The sequence below is a fragment of the Lottia gigantea genome, assembly GCF_000327385.1.
Source record: "Lottia gigantea unplaced genomic scaffold LOTGIsca_149, whole genome shotgun sequence".
In the NCBI taxonomy this organism is placed as follows: domain Eukaryota; kingdom Metazoa; phylum Mollusca; class Gastropoda; family Lottiidae; genus Lottia; species Lottia gigantea.
Window position 1 is genome coordinate 224685 of NW_008707778.1, and position 17475 is coordinate 242159.

The 17475-nt window shown below is 32.6% G+C and overlaps 2 protein-coding genes across 2 annotated transcripts; one reads left to right on the forward strand and one right to left on the reverse strand.

Annotated features, from left to right (window-relative positions):
* Positions 1-2209: 2209 nt before the first annotated feature.
* LOTGIDRAFT_140600 (hypothetical protein) lies at positions 2210-11516 on the forward strand (the record flags this gene model as incomplete). Its single annotated transcript, XM_009050298.1, has 12 exons — positions 2210-2302; positions 2596-2781; positions 3135-3198; positions 3486-3595; positions 4047-4148; positions 4619-4780; positions 5145-5242; positions 6557-6611; positions 8422-8502; positions 8907-9029; positions 10396-10497; positions 11463-11516. The coding sequence occupies 12 exons, from the start codon at positions 2210-2212 to the stop codon at positions 11514-11516; spliced, it is 1230 nt and encodes a 409-aa protein (XP_009048546.1).
* A 1269-nt stretch (positions 11517-12785) lies between these two features.
* LOTGIDRAFT_200724 (hypothetical protein) lies at positions 12786-16925 on the reverse strand (the record flags this gene model as incomplete). The annotated part of the gene is made up of 5 exons (XM_009050299.1): positions 12786-13914; positions 14429-14552; positions 14955-15064; positions 15500-15636; positions 16793-16925. 5 exons carry the CDS (start codon positions 16920-16922, stop codon positions 13825-13827), a joined length of 591 nt encoding a protein of 196 aa, XP_009048547.1. The 3' UTR covers positions 12786-13824.
* Between the last annotated feature and the right edge of the window lie 550 nt (positions 16926-17475).

The window sequence follows — 17475 nt, forward strand, 5'->3', positions numbered from 1 at the left end:
TGTTGCTTTGGGTGTAGCATGATAATTCGTGTGAAAGTTTAGAGACTCTTTATCTGAAACAACAAATTAAAACAGCTGTTAAGATGGTACAAAAATAGAAAATCTTTAGCTTTAGAGGAGGGACATTAATTTGTTTAATGTGCTATTATTAGTAAAAATAAAATAAGGAATTTCAAAGTTTGCTAGTTAGTAAATGTGCTATTTAAGCATTGCATGATACTGCTTCAAGGCTGTCTAGATATTGATATGACTAGAAAATGAATTGAATAAACCACATCAAGGGTGTTAAAGCAGTCTTCATCCAGCAGGCTGATATATTTCGGATGTAGGTAAATTGGTCACAGTAAATTTGGTCTCTGGAAATATGGTCACAGTAATTACAATGTGCCTGAATTATTGTGGCCAAATTCTGTGTGCCTGTATTACTGTGACCAAAATACCTTGTGCCTGTATTACTGTGACCTGAATACTGTGTGCCTGTATTACTGTGACCAAAATACCTTGTGCCTGTATTACTGTGACCAGAATACTGTGTGTCCGTATTACTGTGACCATAATACCTTGTGCCTGTATTACTGTGACCAAAATACTGTGTGCCTGTAATACTGTGACTAAAATATTTTCTAGTTGTATTTTGGTATTGTTGACTGTCAAATAGAGCTTTGTTTGTTGAGCTGATTGTCTGCCTTGGCTTGTGCTTTAGTAGTTTATTTATTGAAACTGTTCTTATATATCCAGAAATTCAAGATGTTATAAGATTTTATCAATATGAAAGTCAAAACTCTTAATGTTTTGAAGATTGAGTATTTTTAAAATTTTACGTCATATACCCTGAACTCCAATGACTTATGGGGACAGATTTATCAACCGTTTGACCAATCGTACCTTTGCCTCAATTTTTTTTAGCTAAACTCAGTAATAGTGTTCACAGCTCACCATCGAAATTTGAGATTTCAAATCCTTGTGTGTCCAGAATTATGCGATTTGATTGTAATGACGATTTGCCTTTTCTTGAGATTCTGCCATATATAGACATAAATAGAAAGTTATTCCTAGTTTGAGGTATTTTTGAAGAAGCTATGTGATTTTTATACATTTCTAAAATGGTGAACCTGTCCCTTTAGAATTGGTTTGCCTTAATAATTTGTGATGTTACTTGGAAATGGCTGCTTCACTGGCTGCTCTGGAATTGTGATAACTGCAATAATGTGGTTAATAAAGTGGCCATTTTTGTTGAAAGGGATAAAATGACAAAAAATTAGAAAATTGATGAAAAAGTTGAAAATTATGGCTTATTGGGCTATAGGTTTTGGGTTCTAACTGTTTTATTGGCCTTATCAAGACCAGATTAAAACTCAATTTCATTGTCATATTTCCCAAATACATTATTAATATAGTTATAAATATACATTATATATCTAGGAAAGTGGTAAAAGGCTCTTCTTTGATGGTTTCAATCAGGCACCTTACAAGCTTTTTTTCTTTTCCATATTTATTTGATCTGTAAAAATCTTTCTCAATTTTAGCTTTTCTTTTCTTCAACTTGTATGTGCTGGTCAAAAATGACTTTTCTTGATTTTTCTTCCACCAAATTTTAAATGTCGTATTTCTTTACAGACTTCCAGAGATAAGATAAAACATTTTCTTTAATTTTTGGTTTTGATTAATTTTGCAGGTATGGCCAGACCAGGAATGTCACCAGGAATGCCCCCACCCCCTCCAGGTATGGGTACACCAATGGATAGAAAAAGAGGACCTGATCCCAGAGCTCAACAGCACATGAAGGCGTAAGTATATATTAACAGATAATATCTCATCTAGTGAAATAAAAAATTGCATGTGGCTAAAGATAACTTGAGCACATCAACGATGTTTTTTTTTTCAACGATCAAAAATCTATCGTCTGCGTCTTGCTTTAGAGTTTAAAAGGATGGGAATGAGGGTTCTAGAGATACATCTAAGATGATCAGAATGCATCAAGTTATCATTTCGTGCAAGGAAATATACATTAAGCCTTTTAATATGAGATAACTAGTTCTGTTATTCTGTTAATATCTGGAGATATAAAGCATTAAAAAAATCATTTGAAAATTAAAGTGAAATATGTTTTTGAAGGTTGAACATTATTTTTGCTCAAATTTATGAAAACTACACTGCAAAATCTAGAGAAATATGTCCATTAACATATATCTGAAAGTTTTGAAGATCTATGATCCAATACCGAATTCTCTTAGCTAATGAGTTATTTTTGTATTTAAGGAAGAAGAAAAAAAAGATAGCTGACAAGATTTTACCACAAAGGGTATGAATTTTGAATCAGTCGATCAATTTAAGATAAATCTACATCTATTGCTTTTCAGATTGAATCTCAGACTCGTAGTTTGTAGACAATCCTAATAGCCCAACTCAAATTTGCACTCATTGCGCACTGAATGGCATTGCCTTTCCTCATATCCTCGTTCAAAAAACTAGATGTTTTCATTTCATTGTAATCCCTAATTGCCTGTAGTAGATTATAATTTACAATGCTTGCAAGCTATCATATCCATTTGAAAATCTAAAATTCTAAGACCTTTTAATTCTTTTATGTTTCAGGTTCGAGATCTAGTTCCAGAATCACAGGCCTACATGGATTTACTGGCGTTCGAACGTAAACTGGATGCAACTATTATGAGAAAACGACTGGATATTCAAGAAGCCTTAAAACGACCAATGAAACAGAAGAGAAAGCTGAGGATTTTCATTTCCAATACTTTCTATCCACCAAAACCAGAAGGAGAGGTCAGTTGCAAAATTTGGTTTTCTGATTGGTTGAAATAAAGACTTACCATATCAGCCAATCAAATACCTGCTGGAAGGTGTGAGCAAACCAAAACAAAAATAGCAGTAAAAAGCAACAATTGTATTTGGACATTTGTTATGCTTATATAGGTTGATGGGCCTGCTGTCTCAGCTTTTATAGTACCGCAAAAAAATAACCTTTAATAGCTGGAACAAATGATCGCATATTAAAGACTTACTCACTTATGATTGATATTCTTCCTCATATTAAAAGCTCACTAACTTCTATGGTAGCAATTCAAAATTATTGAATTTATAGAAATAATGTTAAATTGTTATATTTTTATTTACAGGATGGAGAAGAATCGATTCCATCGTGGGAGTTGAGAGTTGAAGGTCGTCTATTGGAAGATGTAAGTTAAAACTTAACTTCATGATGATTCTGTCTACCAGCTGGTCCTTGGCCAAACCTTGTGGATTATTCATACCCATCATAAAAGTAAAGTGGAATAATGAAGAAAGATGACTTATTCAAGGTCATTAGACTTTCAGACACTGGCTGAAATTACAACCCTTGACTGCCATTTGATCAACATATACAAGCAAACGATTGTCAATTTTTGATGTTCCAGCTAATTGTGCTACAGCTCGGCCTCAAGAATTTTAAAACTTTTTATGTCTTGTCTATTTTCAGGCTGCTACAGCTAAATTGAGCAATGCTAACAATGTGAAACGCAAGTTCTCATCATTCTTTAAGTCCCTTGTTATTGAGTTAGATAAAGACCTGTATGGTCCTGACAATCATTTAGTTGAGGTTAGTACAGAAACAAAAATGAGGTGCAATTTCACAAATGGATGTCTGGTAGATATTTCACTACCTTTTTCTTCTGTATCTACTTTCCTAGCAGACGGTGGTTTAACTTGTTAAATACTGCTAGTTCCCTGTTGTTTCTTCCTAGCAGCAAACAAATCAACTTTTCATGTGAAAAGATTATTGTTGTTTTTAGATTTTACATTGTCACCTAGTCGCACATTAGCACACAAAATCTAAATGGCTGCTGACTAAGCGAATACTATTTCTATGACCAACAATATTAGGAATTCAAATGGCAAACTTTCCCATATTACTTGCATTCTATTAGTCGAATTGAAATTTATTATAATAGAAATTAGTTCAAAATACTTTAAAAAAAAAGAGCCTGTTAGTGTAGGCATTGATTGTATTTGATAGGAATTTGATTGGGATATGTTTTGTCTGTTTATAGTGGCATCGTATCCCCAACACACAAGAAACTGACGGATTTCAGGTCAAACGACCAGGGGATAATAATGTTAAATGTACTGTATTGCTGATGTTAGATTATCAGGTAGGAGTTGTTGTCTTTGATTTTTTTTTCATTTATATGTTAACACTCTATTTCCTTTCAAGAATCTTGTTCCTTGGGTACCTAGGCAAATTTAGACACAATTGAAAAAACAGCGAAGCATGCAAACTAGGAAGCTAAGAAGCTCAAATTTTCAGAACATATCCAGAATCAAATTTTCCAATAGATTGGAATTGGTTGATACAAAATTGATGTAAAATTGATTTTAGTCAGTAACCATAATAATAACAAGAAAACTAAATTTATATCTAGTTTTGGTTGGTATTTAGCCAAATTATGTGCAGAAAAAGTAGGACCTGAAACTGATGTTCACTCCTTGAGTTATTGCCCATCCAATTGCCTATAAATTGGCAAACATATTTAATCTTATAAAGTTCACAAAAGAAGGACATTAAACTGATTTTTTACACAATTAAGTAATTGCCCATGTTTTTTTTTTGTTTTATTTTCAGCCAATGCAGTTTAAATTGGACCCAAGACTAGCTAGATTGTTAGGAATTCATACACAGACGCGACCAGTCATTATTAATGCGCTATGGCAATATATCAAAACTCATAAACTACAGGACCCGAATGAACGGGAATATATCAATACAGATAAATATTTAGAACAGGTTCGTTACTTTTAATACGCCCACATGGAAATGTGGACATATATTGCCGTTGACTTGGTATGTCCGTCTGTCCGTCCATCTTTTAAGCACAATAGAGACTACAGTTTTTATTTGTTTCTTGATAAAACTTGGTATAATAAGATCTCAGTCAAGTTCAAAATTGGTAACAAATTTGGCTTGTAGACATGATAGAGGCTACAGTTTTTATCTGATCTTGATGAAACTTAGTATGCATGTTTATATTGATGAGATCTCGGTCAAGTTCAAAGTTGGTTACAATGGGATGATTTTAAGTTCATTCTATGAGGTAAATTTAGCTATATTTACAGCTTTTAATTACACAGTTTTAATTGGTTATTTATAGATATTTGAATGTAAGAAGATGAAGTTTGCTGAGATTCCATCTAAATTACATCCCTTAATGATGCCCCCTGATCCAATAGTTATAAATCATCTCATTACGTAAGTTTTGTACCTTAAAGTTTCCAGAAATTTGAGGTGCAGGTAAGGGGGTAAGACTGACATAATGGGGGAATAACCGACAGTAGAAATTCAAAATGGTGTGACTCTGTGAAAGCACCATATTTCCAGGCCCCCATGGAGAATTTGTTTGAAATGAAGTGGGGGTACAATTGGGGGAACTAACCTTTTTTCTATGAGTGCAAATGTAAATTGCAAGTTAACACATAATAGCTTGTAGTTAAAGGGATTGTACAGAGGGTTTTCTCAACTTTTTATATGTATTGTACAAACTGATAGCATCAATTTACATCATGCCAAACCGCAAATGCCGTATTGAAAATTGAAATGGTGCAAATTGAAGCTATCAGTGTCCTTGATACACATAAAAAATTTAGAAAAACCTCTTAACAATCTTAGGTGCTTTATTTTCATATTCTGAACAGATTCCTTATGATTCAATTCTAGCCTCAATCAAACAGTATAGAACCAGATTATATCACATTCAAAATGTTAATTCTATTCCTTTCTCTACCATTTTTATACGCCCGCACATAAGATGGGCGTATATTGTAATCACCCTGTCGGTCCGTCCGTCCGTCCGTTCACATTTGGCTCTTGCTCACTCTACAGACTACAATTCTGTACAGATTGTTTAGATTTTGATTTTGTGTTTTCAATGTCATTATGAAGATGATCCCTATTGATTTTCGTGATGATTGGATAATTTTCCCCGAAATATCGTGTGTGACTTGACGTTTTTCTTTATTAGCTATATTGTGCAACTCGTGCTCACTCTACAGGCTACAATTCTTTACAGATTCTATTGATTTTTTGTGTCAATGTCATTATGAAGATCTTAAACACTAAAAGGCATGGTTCTTGCTGGATTTTGACAAAACTCGGTTTAATTATTCGGTCCTGTGCTGAAGATTGAATATTTGCCTTCTAAAGTTTTCACGAGCTAAAGATTGAACACGTTTTCAAGAACAAGGGCAACAACTCATACTCAATATTATTCAGTATCGCCCTAAAGAGTTCAAAAGAAGTATATGACTGAAGGTTGAATATTTCATACTGGTGATTGTTACTGTACTGCTCAATATTTTTATTCAAAATCAAAGCTGCCAGTGGGCATATATTACCTTGCCTGGCAAGCTATCTTGAAATCTGTCTGCACACACACATAGAACACTTTCTAAAATCTTATCCAACTTAATAATTTTTGCACACATTATGTTGACATATGTAACCATAGCAACAGAAAAATTTTAGGTTTTCATTCCAGTCAATTTGACTATGATATTTTATTTACAGTGTAGAGGGTCCTGACGCTAAGAAAACTGCCTGCTATGATATTGATGTTGAAGTGGTAAGATGTTTTCCAATTTTTACTTCCATAAGATGATTCAATTACATAGGTTCTTGAAAATTACTTGCAAAATATGAACTATTTATTTCCTTGAAAATAACTACTAATATAACATTTACACCTGATGTCTTGCTTGTACAGATTTTTATTGCAAAATATAAAGTAAATACAAAATAAAAAATAACTTGCAAAATATGTCCTTGACAATAACTTGTAAAATATGAACTAAATAATATGTCCTTGACAATAACTTGTAAAATATGAACTAAATAATATGTCCTTGACAATAACTTGTAAAATATGAACTAAATAATATGTCCTTGACAATAACTTGTAAAATATGAACTAAATAATATGTCCTTGACAATAACTTGTCAAATATGAACTAAATAATATGTCCTTTACAAAAACTTGTAAAATATGAACTAAATAATATGTCCTTGACAATAACTTGTAAAATATGAACTAAATAATATGTTCTTGAAAATAACTTGTAAAATATGAACTAAATAATATGTCCTTGACAATAACTTGTCAAATATGAACTAAATAATATGTCCTTGACAATAACTTGTAAAATATGAACTAAATAATATGTCTTTGACAATAACTTGTAAAATATGAACTAAATAATATGTCCTTGACAATAACTTGTAAAATATGAACTAAATAATATGTCCTTGACAATAACTTGTCAAATATGAACTAAATAATATGTCCTTGACAATAACTTGTAAAATATGAACTAAATAATATGTCTTTGACAATAACTTGTAAAATATGAACTAAATAATATGTCCTTGACAATAACTTGTAAAATATGAACTAAATAATATGTCCTTGACAATAACTTGTCAAATATGAACTAAATAATATGTCCTTGACAATAACTTGTAAAATATGAACTAAATAATATGTTCTTGACAATAACTTGTCAAATATGAACTAAATAATATGTCTTTGACAATAACTTGTAAAATATGAACTAAATAATATGTCTTTGACAATAACTTGTAAAATATGAACTAAATAATATGTCCTTGACAATAACTTGTCAAATATGAACTAAATAATATGTCCTTGACAATAACTTGTAAAATATGAACTAAATAATATGTTCTTGAAAATAACTTGTAAAATATGAACTAAATAATATGTCCTTGACAATAACTTGTAAAATATGAACTAAATAATATGTCCTTGACAATAACTTGTAAAATATGAACTAAATAATATGTCCTTGACAAAAATTGTAAAATATGAACTAAATAATATGTTCTTGAAAATAACTTGTAAAATATGAACTAAATAATATGTCCTTGACAATAACTTGTAAAATATGAACTAAATAATATGTCCTTGACAATAACTTGTAAAATATGAACTAAATAATATGTTCTTGACAATAACTTGTAAAATATGAACTAAATAATATGATCTTGACAATAACTTGTAAAATATGAACTAAATATGTTCTTGAAAATAACTTGTAAAATATGAACTAAATAATAAGTTCTTGAAAATAACTTGTAAAATATGAACTAAATAATATGTTCTTGACAATAACTTGTAAAATATGAACTAAATAATATGTCCTTGACAATAACTTGTAAAATATGAACTAAATATGTTCTTGAAACTAAATAAAGAAATATGATTTCAACTGTCAAAATACAAACTAAATATAAGTCCTTTATTTTGATAGAATTATTTTACTTGGCAGTATTTCCAAGAATATATTTTTCATTTGAGCTTCATGTTTGTTATGTTTACAGATGACTGCATCCCTTGAAATCTACGTTTTTTTCAGGATGATACCCTAAAACAACAGATGAATTCATTTTTACTGTCAACACAGAGTCAGCAAGAAATAGCCTCATTGGACAACAAGGTATCTGTCATTATGAATTTTCAAGGTTCATGAGTCAGACCAATCTGTACCTTTGAAAATTAGGACTATTTTTTGAATCAATTATTTCGATAAGTCTAGGATTCAGTTCTCAACCTATTAGATTCATTAAAATAAATAACAAATATTGTAGTTATGCAGAATCGCCATTTTTTTCTTCATTGTACACTGCATGGTATTTCGAAGAGTCCAAACTGAACCAGAAAATATGACTTAGAACACCATTTCATTATATTTATTATATGCTTCAAAATTTCTCTTTGATGGTACGGATAAACCAGGAAAGATGAAAGCCAAGAGGTTTGGCCAATGGCCAGCTGGTAGAAAGGACTCTTTATGAACTGAAGTTGTTTTCCTTGTACAAAATATCTTATTTCTGCTTGTAGATACATGAGACTGTAGAGACCATCAATGGATTGAAAACTAACCGGGAATTTTTCCTTGGATTTGCTAAAGATCCACAGGATTTTATCAATAACTGGTTGATTTCCCAAACTAGAGACCTGAAGGTGAGTATCATTCAATTATAGTCAATGACTGCTAAAAGTATTTAAGGGGAATGAGTGGGTATGCTCTGCATGGAATAATTTTGAAAATGAAGGGTTTAAATTCTATATTTCCGTATATTGCCGTCACCCATATCCGTCGGTCGGTCTTGGTATGATTGTTTGTAATCACCCAAGGATGAACCCTATTGAAAATCAGACGAATCGAAAAATATTTCCTATGAGTTATTGCCCTTGTTCTTGAAACGCTCGTAAAAACTCTAGAAGGTGCAATTCATGACGGATTTTTTATGAAACTTGGAATGAGTGTTCGTAATCACCCAAGGATGAACCCTATTGAAAATCAGACAAATCGAAAAATATTTACTATGAGTTATTGCCCTTGTACTTGAAACGCTCGTAAACACTCTAGAAGGTGCAATCCATGACGGATTTTGATGAAACTTGGCATGAGTGTTCGTAAACGGCCAAGGATAAACCCTATCGAAAATCAGAAAATTTTCAGGCACAATTCTTGATGGATTTTGATAAAACTTGGTGTGAGTGTTTGTAATCACCCAGGGATGATCCCTATCGAAAATCAGGAAAATGGAAAAATATTTAGTTTTAGTTATTGCCCTTGTTCTTGAAAACGCGTTCAATTTTCAGTACGTAAACACTCTAGAAGGCACTTTTTGGATTTTGACGAATCTTGTCATGAGTGTTTGTTATCACCCAAGGATGAACTCTATTGAAAATCAGAAGAATTAAAAAATATTGAGTAATTGCCCTTATTCTTGAAAACGCTTTCAATTTTTAGCTCGTAAACACTTAAGAAGGCACAATTCTTGAAGGATTTTAACGAAATTTGGCTTGTATGTTTGTGATCACCCAAGGATAAACCTTATTGAAAATCAGAATAATCGAAAAATATTTAGTATGAGTTATTGCCCTTGATCTTAAAAACTCGTTCAATTTGTAGCTCATAAAAACTCTAGAAGGCATGATTCTTGCTGAATTTTGACAAAACTTGGTTTTATTATTCATTATTGCGCTGAAGATTGAATATTTGCCTTCTAAAGTTTTCACGAGTTAAAAATTTAACACATTTTCAAGAACTAGGGGAATAACTCATACTCAATATTATTCAGTATCGCCCTAAAGAGTTCAAAAGAAATGTATGACTGAAGGTTGAATATTTCATACTGGTGATTGTTACTGTACTGCTAAATATTTATGTTCAAAATCAAAGCTGCCAGTGGGCGTGTATTACCTTGCCTGGCAAGCTATCTTTCAATGTATGCATCAAGTTCAAATGAAATCAAATTTCCCTTATACCATTGCATGGTGTTACCAGTGTTTATTAACCATTTCCATTCCTGTATTTCAGACAATGACTGATGTAGTTGGTAATCCTGAGGAAGAACGAAGATCAGATTTCTTCTACCAAACTTGGTCCCAGGAGGCTGTCTGCAGATATTTCTATGGCAAGGTGAGGTGATAACTTGTGGTCGCCTAACAAGATTGGCCCTCTTTTTATACGCCCACATGGAAATGTGGACGTATATTGCCGTCGCCCCTGACCGTTGGTCTGTCAACATTTCTTGTGAACACAATAGAGACTACAGTTTTCAACTGATTTTAATGAAATTTGGTGTGAGCATTTATATTGATGAGATCTTGGTCAAGTTGGAATTAGACGATATTTCGATGAACGGTTTTTGAGTTGTTGCCCTTGACGCATCAAAATTTGCTTGTGAACACATTAGAGACTACAGTTTTCAATTGATTTTAATGAAACATGGTGTGATCATGTATATTAATTAATTATTTGATGTATTTGGGTTATTGATAATTTTTTTTAAAAATTTTGTGGAATTTCTCAGCATAAATAACTGGCAGTAAATATATATATCATTGAATTCAAACTATTAAAATTTCTTTAATATGAGAAAATTCATACTTTAGTCACTAAAGACTGTTTTATCATATCTGACAGCTGCCAGTGGACGTATGTTATCTTGCCTGACAAGCTATCTTAACATATTTTGGTAAATCAAGAGATTTAACTCTTCAATATATGTCCCAATCATATCCAAATTTGAATTTGTCCAAGATCTTGTAGATTTATTATGGTATTTTTTGTTTAATAAAAAAATCTGATAAAAACTGACACCTCCATCTTGTTCATAAGCCATTTGTGGACAGATAGACAGAGGTGACATTACTAAGTTGTTTTCATGAAGGACTTAGCTTAATTATTCATATTCCATCATTTTGTATTCTGTCCTCTTTGAGTAATCTTTTAATATTTATGAAGGACTGTTAAACATTAAATTGTTATATATATGATAGTGTTTTTCAAATGTATAAATGATAAAATTATTTACTTTACCATGTGGGCATTTGATTTGCAATTGATAGAAATGTTAATTTTGATAATATTGTTGATTTTAGGTTCAGCAGAGAAGAGTAGAGTTAGAACAAGCCCTGGGTATTAGAAATACATAAACTATGCGGTTGCAATGAAAGAAAAAGATATAATTATAACCCTCTTCTCTTAAAAAATCTCAATAAAACTTCAAGGATTATTTTCATTTAAGAACCAGTGTAAATATTCTTATCTTTATCATTTTGTACCAAAGTATATCATATTAATTAGTCATGTATCATCATTTTGTTTTCATGTTGTGTTATGTATCATATTTGTACAAACAAAACTCATTTACATACTATGAGGTTAAGTGTTATGTCAGATCAAGAGAGCTGCAGTGGCTCAGCGAGTTAAACAAGTTAGATATTTTAGTACAAGGTGTTTTCACAGAATCTACTCATCTATGGGTGACTTCTCGTGAACCTTCTGCCGTTGAGTTAGAGTTAATGGAGTATTGACTTAATTATCTTCAGTGTGTATGTCAAGTGATGGTTGAAATTTGATTTCGGTTTGCAATAAGGACTTACTAGTTTTTGAGTTCAACTCGTCAAATAGTGAGGGTCAGACCCAAGATTATATTACGTCACGCAAGTCTCATCTTACATCTCATATTACAGTTCTGTTGTGACTCGTGATCAATCTATCAAGCTATCCAATGAAAGTCACCCAAATGGCAATTTTTTAATAAGCCACAAGTGTTTAAAGTTCAACAGAATTTCTTCTGTGTTGTATTTTTTTTTTATTAAGTCATGAGTTTTATGGGCATTTAAAAACTGTCAAAAGTGCTAAAATCATCCAGTCATTCATTGTGAATAAATATAATTCAATAAATAGAGCCAAGATGCTTAATTTTACTAGCTCAGTGAGTTGTTAACTTTTTATAAGCCCACACATTAATGTGGGCATATATAGCAACAAAACTTGGTGTGAGTGTTCGTAATCACCCAAGAATGAACACTATTGAAAATCAGAAAAATCGAAAAATATTTACTATGAGTTATTGCTCTTGTTCTTATATTGTTTGTGGACACGATAGAGAGCTGGTTTCTTGATAGATTTTGACTCAACTTGGTGTAGGTGTTTGCAATTACCCACGGATAAACCCTATATAGCTGTCGCCCCTGTCTGTCTGTAAATATATAACTGTCTTAACACAAAGATTTGCCATATGCTGCCAGTCACAAAATTCAATTCTTTATGGATTAAATGAAACTTGACATGTTAAATTAATCCCACTTGAATATATTTCTTTATTAGCCCATTGATGTTCAGATAAGTAGGATGTTTATTTACTTTCTTTCACCACAGAAATAAGGTCACTCAATTTTAAAGGGAAAAATGAAGAATTATTTTTAAAATCTTTTTATTACCATTCACACGACTGACTTGACAAACTTTCATTTTCAATAAATACTTAAGTAAAAAATAATAAATTCATTTGGTGACAATAAATCCATGACCCCCCATACTTTAACCATTAGAAAATTGTTCCCGTCCCTTAACACCCAGAATGACAAATTATTTTTTATCATAAGATTTAGGACATAAAAGGGGCCTTATTCTTCAAAAACTGAAGTGATGTTAGTGTTCCAGTCATATGACTGATCAATACCAAAAATCAATTAAAAAGAAATTTGGCCTCTGTCTTGCTCCTATTAACAGTAAATTCGCTTACTGCTACTTACTAATCTGATTCCCCCCACCTCCTGAAAATGGTGAACAATAGCCCTCACTGCAATAGACACTTTTCTTGTATCACAGATGTTTGTAAATGCTGTGATTTGGTTGGTTTGTACACTAGTTAATACCGCCAAGCAGAGCCCAGGTCAGAAAGATTGTATACATAATGGCTTATGATTGATTGCCTGTATTTGCTAGTGTACAATCCCAACCGAATCGCTGCATTTACAAACTGATACAAGAAAGATGGTAATATCTCCCCCCTCTTAGAATTGTTAGATTTAAATTTTTAATGTGACTTATATATTTGTTACAATGTATGAAGAGTAACTTGACCTGGACTCCTTCAATCTTGAAAATTCCATGCCCAATTTCTCAGCTTCAGCATTTTTTGCCCAGATATAAAACAGGACTGTTCAAAATTGATGAATGGTTGGACATGTTCAAATGAATCATTTTTGGATTTCATGAAAAGTCCCAAATAGTAGCACATATAAAAACTTTACATTACTGCAAACTGATACATGACAGATCCCAATTTCCTTTATCTCCAGTCCCAACATTTCAATTTGACATTGAAAATGCATTAAATCTGATAAAATTCTGAGATATTGGGCAGAAAGATTCACTAAAACTTATGAGAAGAGCATTCTAAATAGTCCTCATTCAATCACACCATGACAACCACTAGAGCAGACGTACAGATCACGTGGATGAGGGGGGAGAGGATGATAAGACACCAGGTGAAGGTGAGGCCGATTTTCTAGTTTCTCCATCTGTTAGATGTTTCTTTACCTACAAAAAAACAACTTCAGTTGAAATCAGTCTGTTGCCCAGCAAAATACGCGCAACACATATCAAGGGTTGAAGATCTCATTATTTTTTGTCAACTGACAGATCTGGGCGTTTAACAAAACAATTACAAGTAAGCACAGTAGGTGTAGAACCTCCACTTATCAGGAAAGACATCTACTTGTACGGATGAGTTAATTGTGTACCAACTGGTCCTTGGCAAATCCTTTAGGCACTAATCTTTCCATGATTATCTGTACCCAATTATAGCTAGATCTACTGGATAATGAGGAAGATGTTCATGGTCACCAGATTCCGGACTGACCAAAATTGGAACCCAAGACCATTTGTTTGACTTGACCAAGTTAATAGCCAAGCATTAATGTACAGTAACACCTGTACAATTATTTAACAGAGGATCCAAGTTCGCACCTCAAATCTTGAATCTCACTTAATTGATATTTTTCATCATCAAGGTCAAAAGTATCTTGTACTAAATTTTAGAACAAAAACTTACGATTTTCTTGACATGATCCAACATTTGACCTTTGCCCTTACAATCTTCTAATCTGTAGGGAGGTTCAATTGAGACTTCGTCCATTACCACTATAGTTTGATGGTCCCAACGTACGTCATTTATACTGCAAATTTCAAAATATCATAGAGACATAACTTTCTACAATGAGGGGAAACCAGAATGGTGTAAATATAAGCTGGAGTGTTCACTAGAAATATCTTTTTTAAATGCCAATAAATAACACTTTGTTAAAATAAAAAAAATCTTTATCAATACAGTTCATTTTGATTGCGTAAAAATTGTAGTTTCTATTTAGCCTAAAAACCAAATTTGACATATCAAGGGCAATAACTCAAACTCTGTTTATCCATTATAGCCAAATTTGAACTTGACTGAGATCTCCCCAATATATACTTACCTAGTTTCATCATTATCAGATACAACCTGCAGCCATAACATGTCTACAAGAAAGGTAAAAGGGCAAGACACTACGGCAATGTATAAAAATAAGCTTAAACCCACTCACGTTTTGACAATGGCGTAAAATAAGTTTTGTCCCTCAGGGCTGACATTATCTCCAACATGATCCAGTTGTTTTCTTTTTGATTCACAATTCTGTCTCAATCGACTGTTGATCTGCAAGAAATAAAATAATCGTCTCAGATGCATGATTGGAATGAATAAAGGGACTAATTTCTCGGGGTTGATTTGAGTCTTGAATATATGTAAATAGCCTTCAGAAGTACTGGAAAATAGCATAATTCCTTCAAATATATCTCCAACTAGGAACTTCTTTTACTATAGATGTCTTTTCTATATATGGTTATGTCTCCAGAAAAGACGTAACTTTGTAACTTCCAAATGCCGATAATTCTGGACACACATGGAATTGAAGGCTCAAATTTAGACAGTGAGCTGTGAACACTATAACTGATTGGCTTTGATAAAAAAATTCATGTTTTTTGAGACTAAGGTACAACTAGTAATCTGTTCCTTTCATAAACCAGTAGGAACTCATTAATCATGCAAATCCTATATATAGAAAACAGAAGTTGAACAGCAGTTACCTACCCTTGGCATATTAAGAGTTGTTAACTGTGGAGGTTCTGTATCAGGTGCCTCCTGAGTGACTTGTATATTACTCACTAACTGAAGATTTATTAGTCTCACATCATATAAATTATGTTTTCCACAAGCTGCTGGTATTTCTAGGGGTTTGGTTAAGGATAATCAAAAATTGATGATCTGTTGATATTTAAAAGTATGTATTTTTACCTCAATGCCGTAGACAATGATATTTGCACTATTTTTACATCACTCTACTTTATTTGCTTACAATTTCCCTGCATTGCATAAAGGTTTAGAACTCTAGGTCTAGGATTCACAATTTATTTTTTGATTATTAAGGCTCCTTATAAAGGCATGAATATCATCATCAATTTGAAAAATTAAAATAAATATCCATCCAAAATACAACTAGCCCTCCACCCCCTCCCCCCACAGGATGTGCCCGGTATGGGAAGAGATAATATCTTTTCAACCTGGTTTTCTCTGTTATTCATGTAGATCGGAGGATAAACCAAAACCTTGTGGGCTACATCAAATAAAGATTTGTATTGACCAGGAACTTCTGACATACAAACCCACACAGTTGAACTCCAACACTTATAGCAGCTGAAAGATCCCTAAAACTGCCATATTTTGCACCGGAAGAAATTATTTCTGGCACGTCCGGTTAGTAATTTTTCTAAGCACTGACATCTAAGCCTAGATTAATGTCTAGTTTCATCTAATAAGTAGTTAGTGTTCCTTTAAGAATAAAATGTTTCGAACTGCACAGGGGTGAAAGGAAGTGCCGTAAATAGCTTACAGACGTTACCTGTAAAAATAACCTCTGAGTTTCTAAACACCCTTTGTACCAGGTATATATACCTTTAATCTTACATGGTGACCAAGGAAACATTTCCATCTTGAAATTTGAGAAAGCGGGACATATTCCTCTATATGAACACAGTTATAAGTATTTCATGCTCCAAGCCACAAAAACCCAGTGAAATAATGAAGACGCCTACTTTAAATTATTCAAATAAAAGCAGTTTCATGATTGACTAAAAGTAAAATCCATGACATGATCATGAGGCCAATAACGGTAGCAACAATGCAATCTTAAGTTTAATTGAAACTAAGGGTAACTAAGAAGGGCTTGGCTTTATACTAACAAATAAGAAATCATTTTATATGATCCATTACTTAGCCACTTGTGGCTGTGCTATGGTGGGATGTTGTTTCCTTGTCCTACCGGCAATTTGAGGTCTTTTGCAAATAATTATCAAACTGACAATTTGGTATTTAACCAAAGGATACTCAAAGCCAAAACCCTGGAGCTAATATCAAAAGCAATGACTTCTCCACTCAGCTCCTGATTATGGCAAGTTGTCAAAGAAACTTTGCTCCCAATATGAAAATAATCACTATCCGCCATGATGAGCCTCATCTTTCATCCACTTCCGGGTCATTCAAGTCTGATTTTGATTGGATGTTAAAAACAAGTACGTATCCAATTAAGAAAAATTCAGACAGTACGTAACTAATGTATGTAATCATGTCCGAAGTGTAGGTACAGATTATCACAGGCCGCCCCTATCAATAAACAAAGAAAGGACGAGCGACTGAATTAAATATAAAAGTCTAGAGTGAAAAATATCTGGTAAAAGCTGTGGAATGTTGTAAAAATATTGAAAGACTCGCTTTAGAACATCTCACGGTTAGGCCTTCCCCTGATACGATATTTTTTATTGTCATAGAATTCCATATCCTAAATGTAGACCTAAAACCAAGTATCAGAAATAAGAAGTGATGGGGGTGGGGAAAGAAGCCAGTAGCCAGGATGATAATTATGACTTTATGGGTTAGAAAATATAAATTTATCCAAGGATAAGTTAATGGACATACACAAAATTTTATTAACATTATTTGAAGATGGCTTATCTATGTAAATCCATTGTCTTTGCAAATTGAATTCTACTGTTTACTGGTAGCCAACTTCT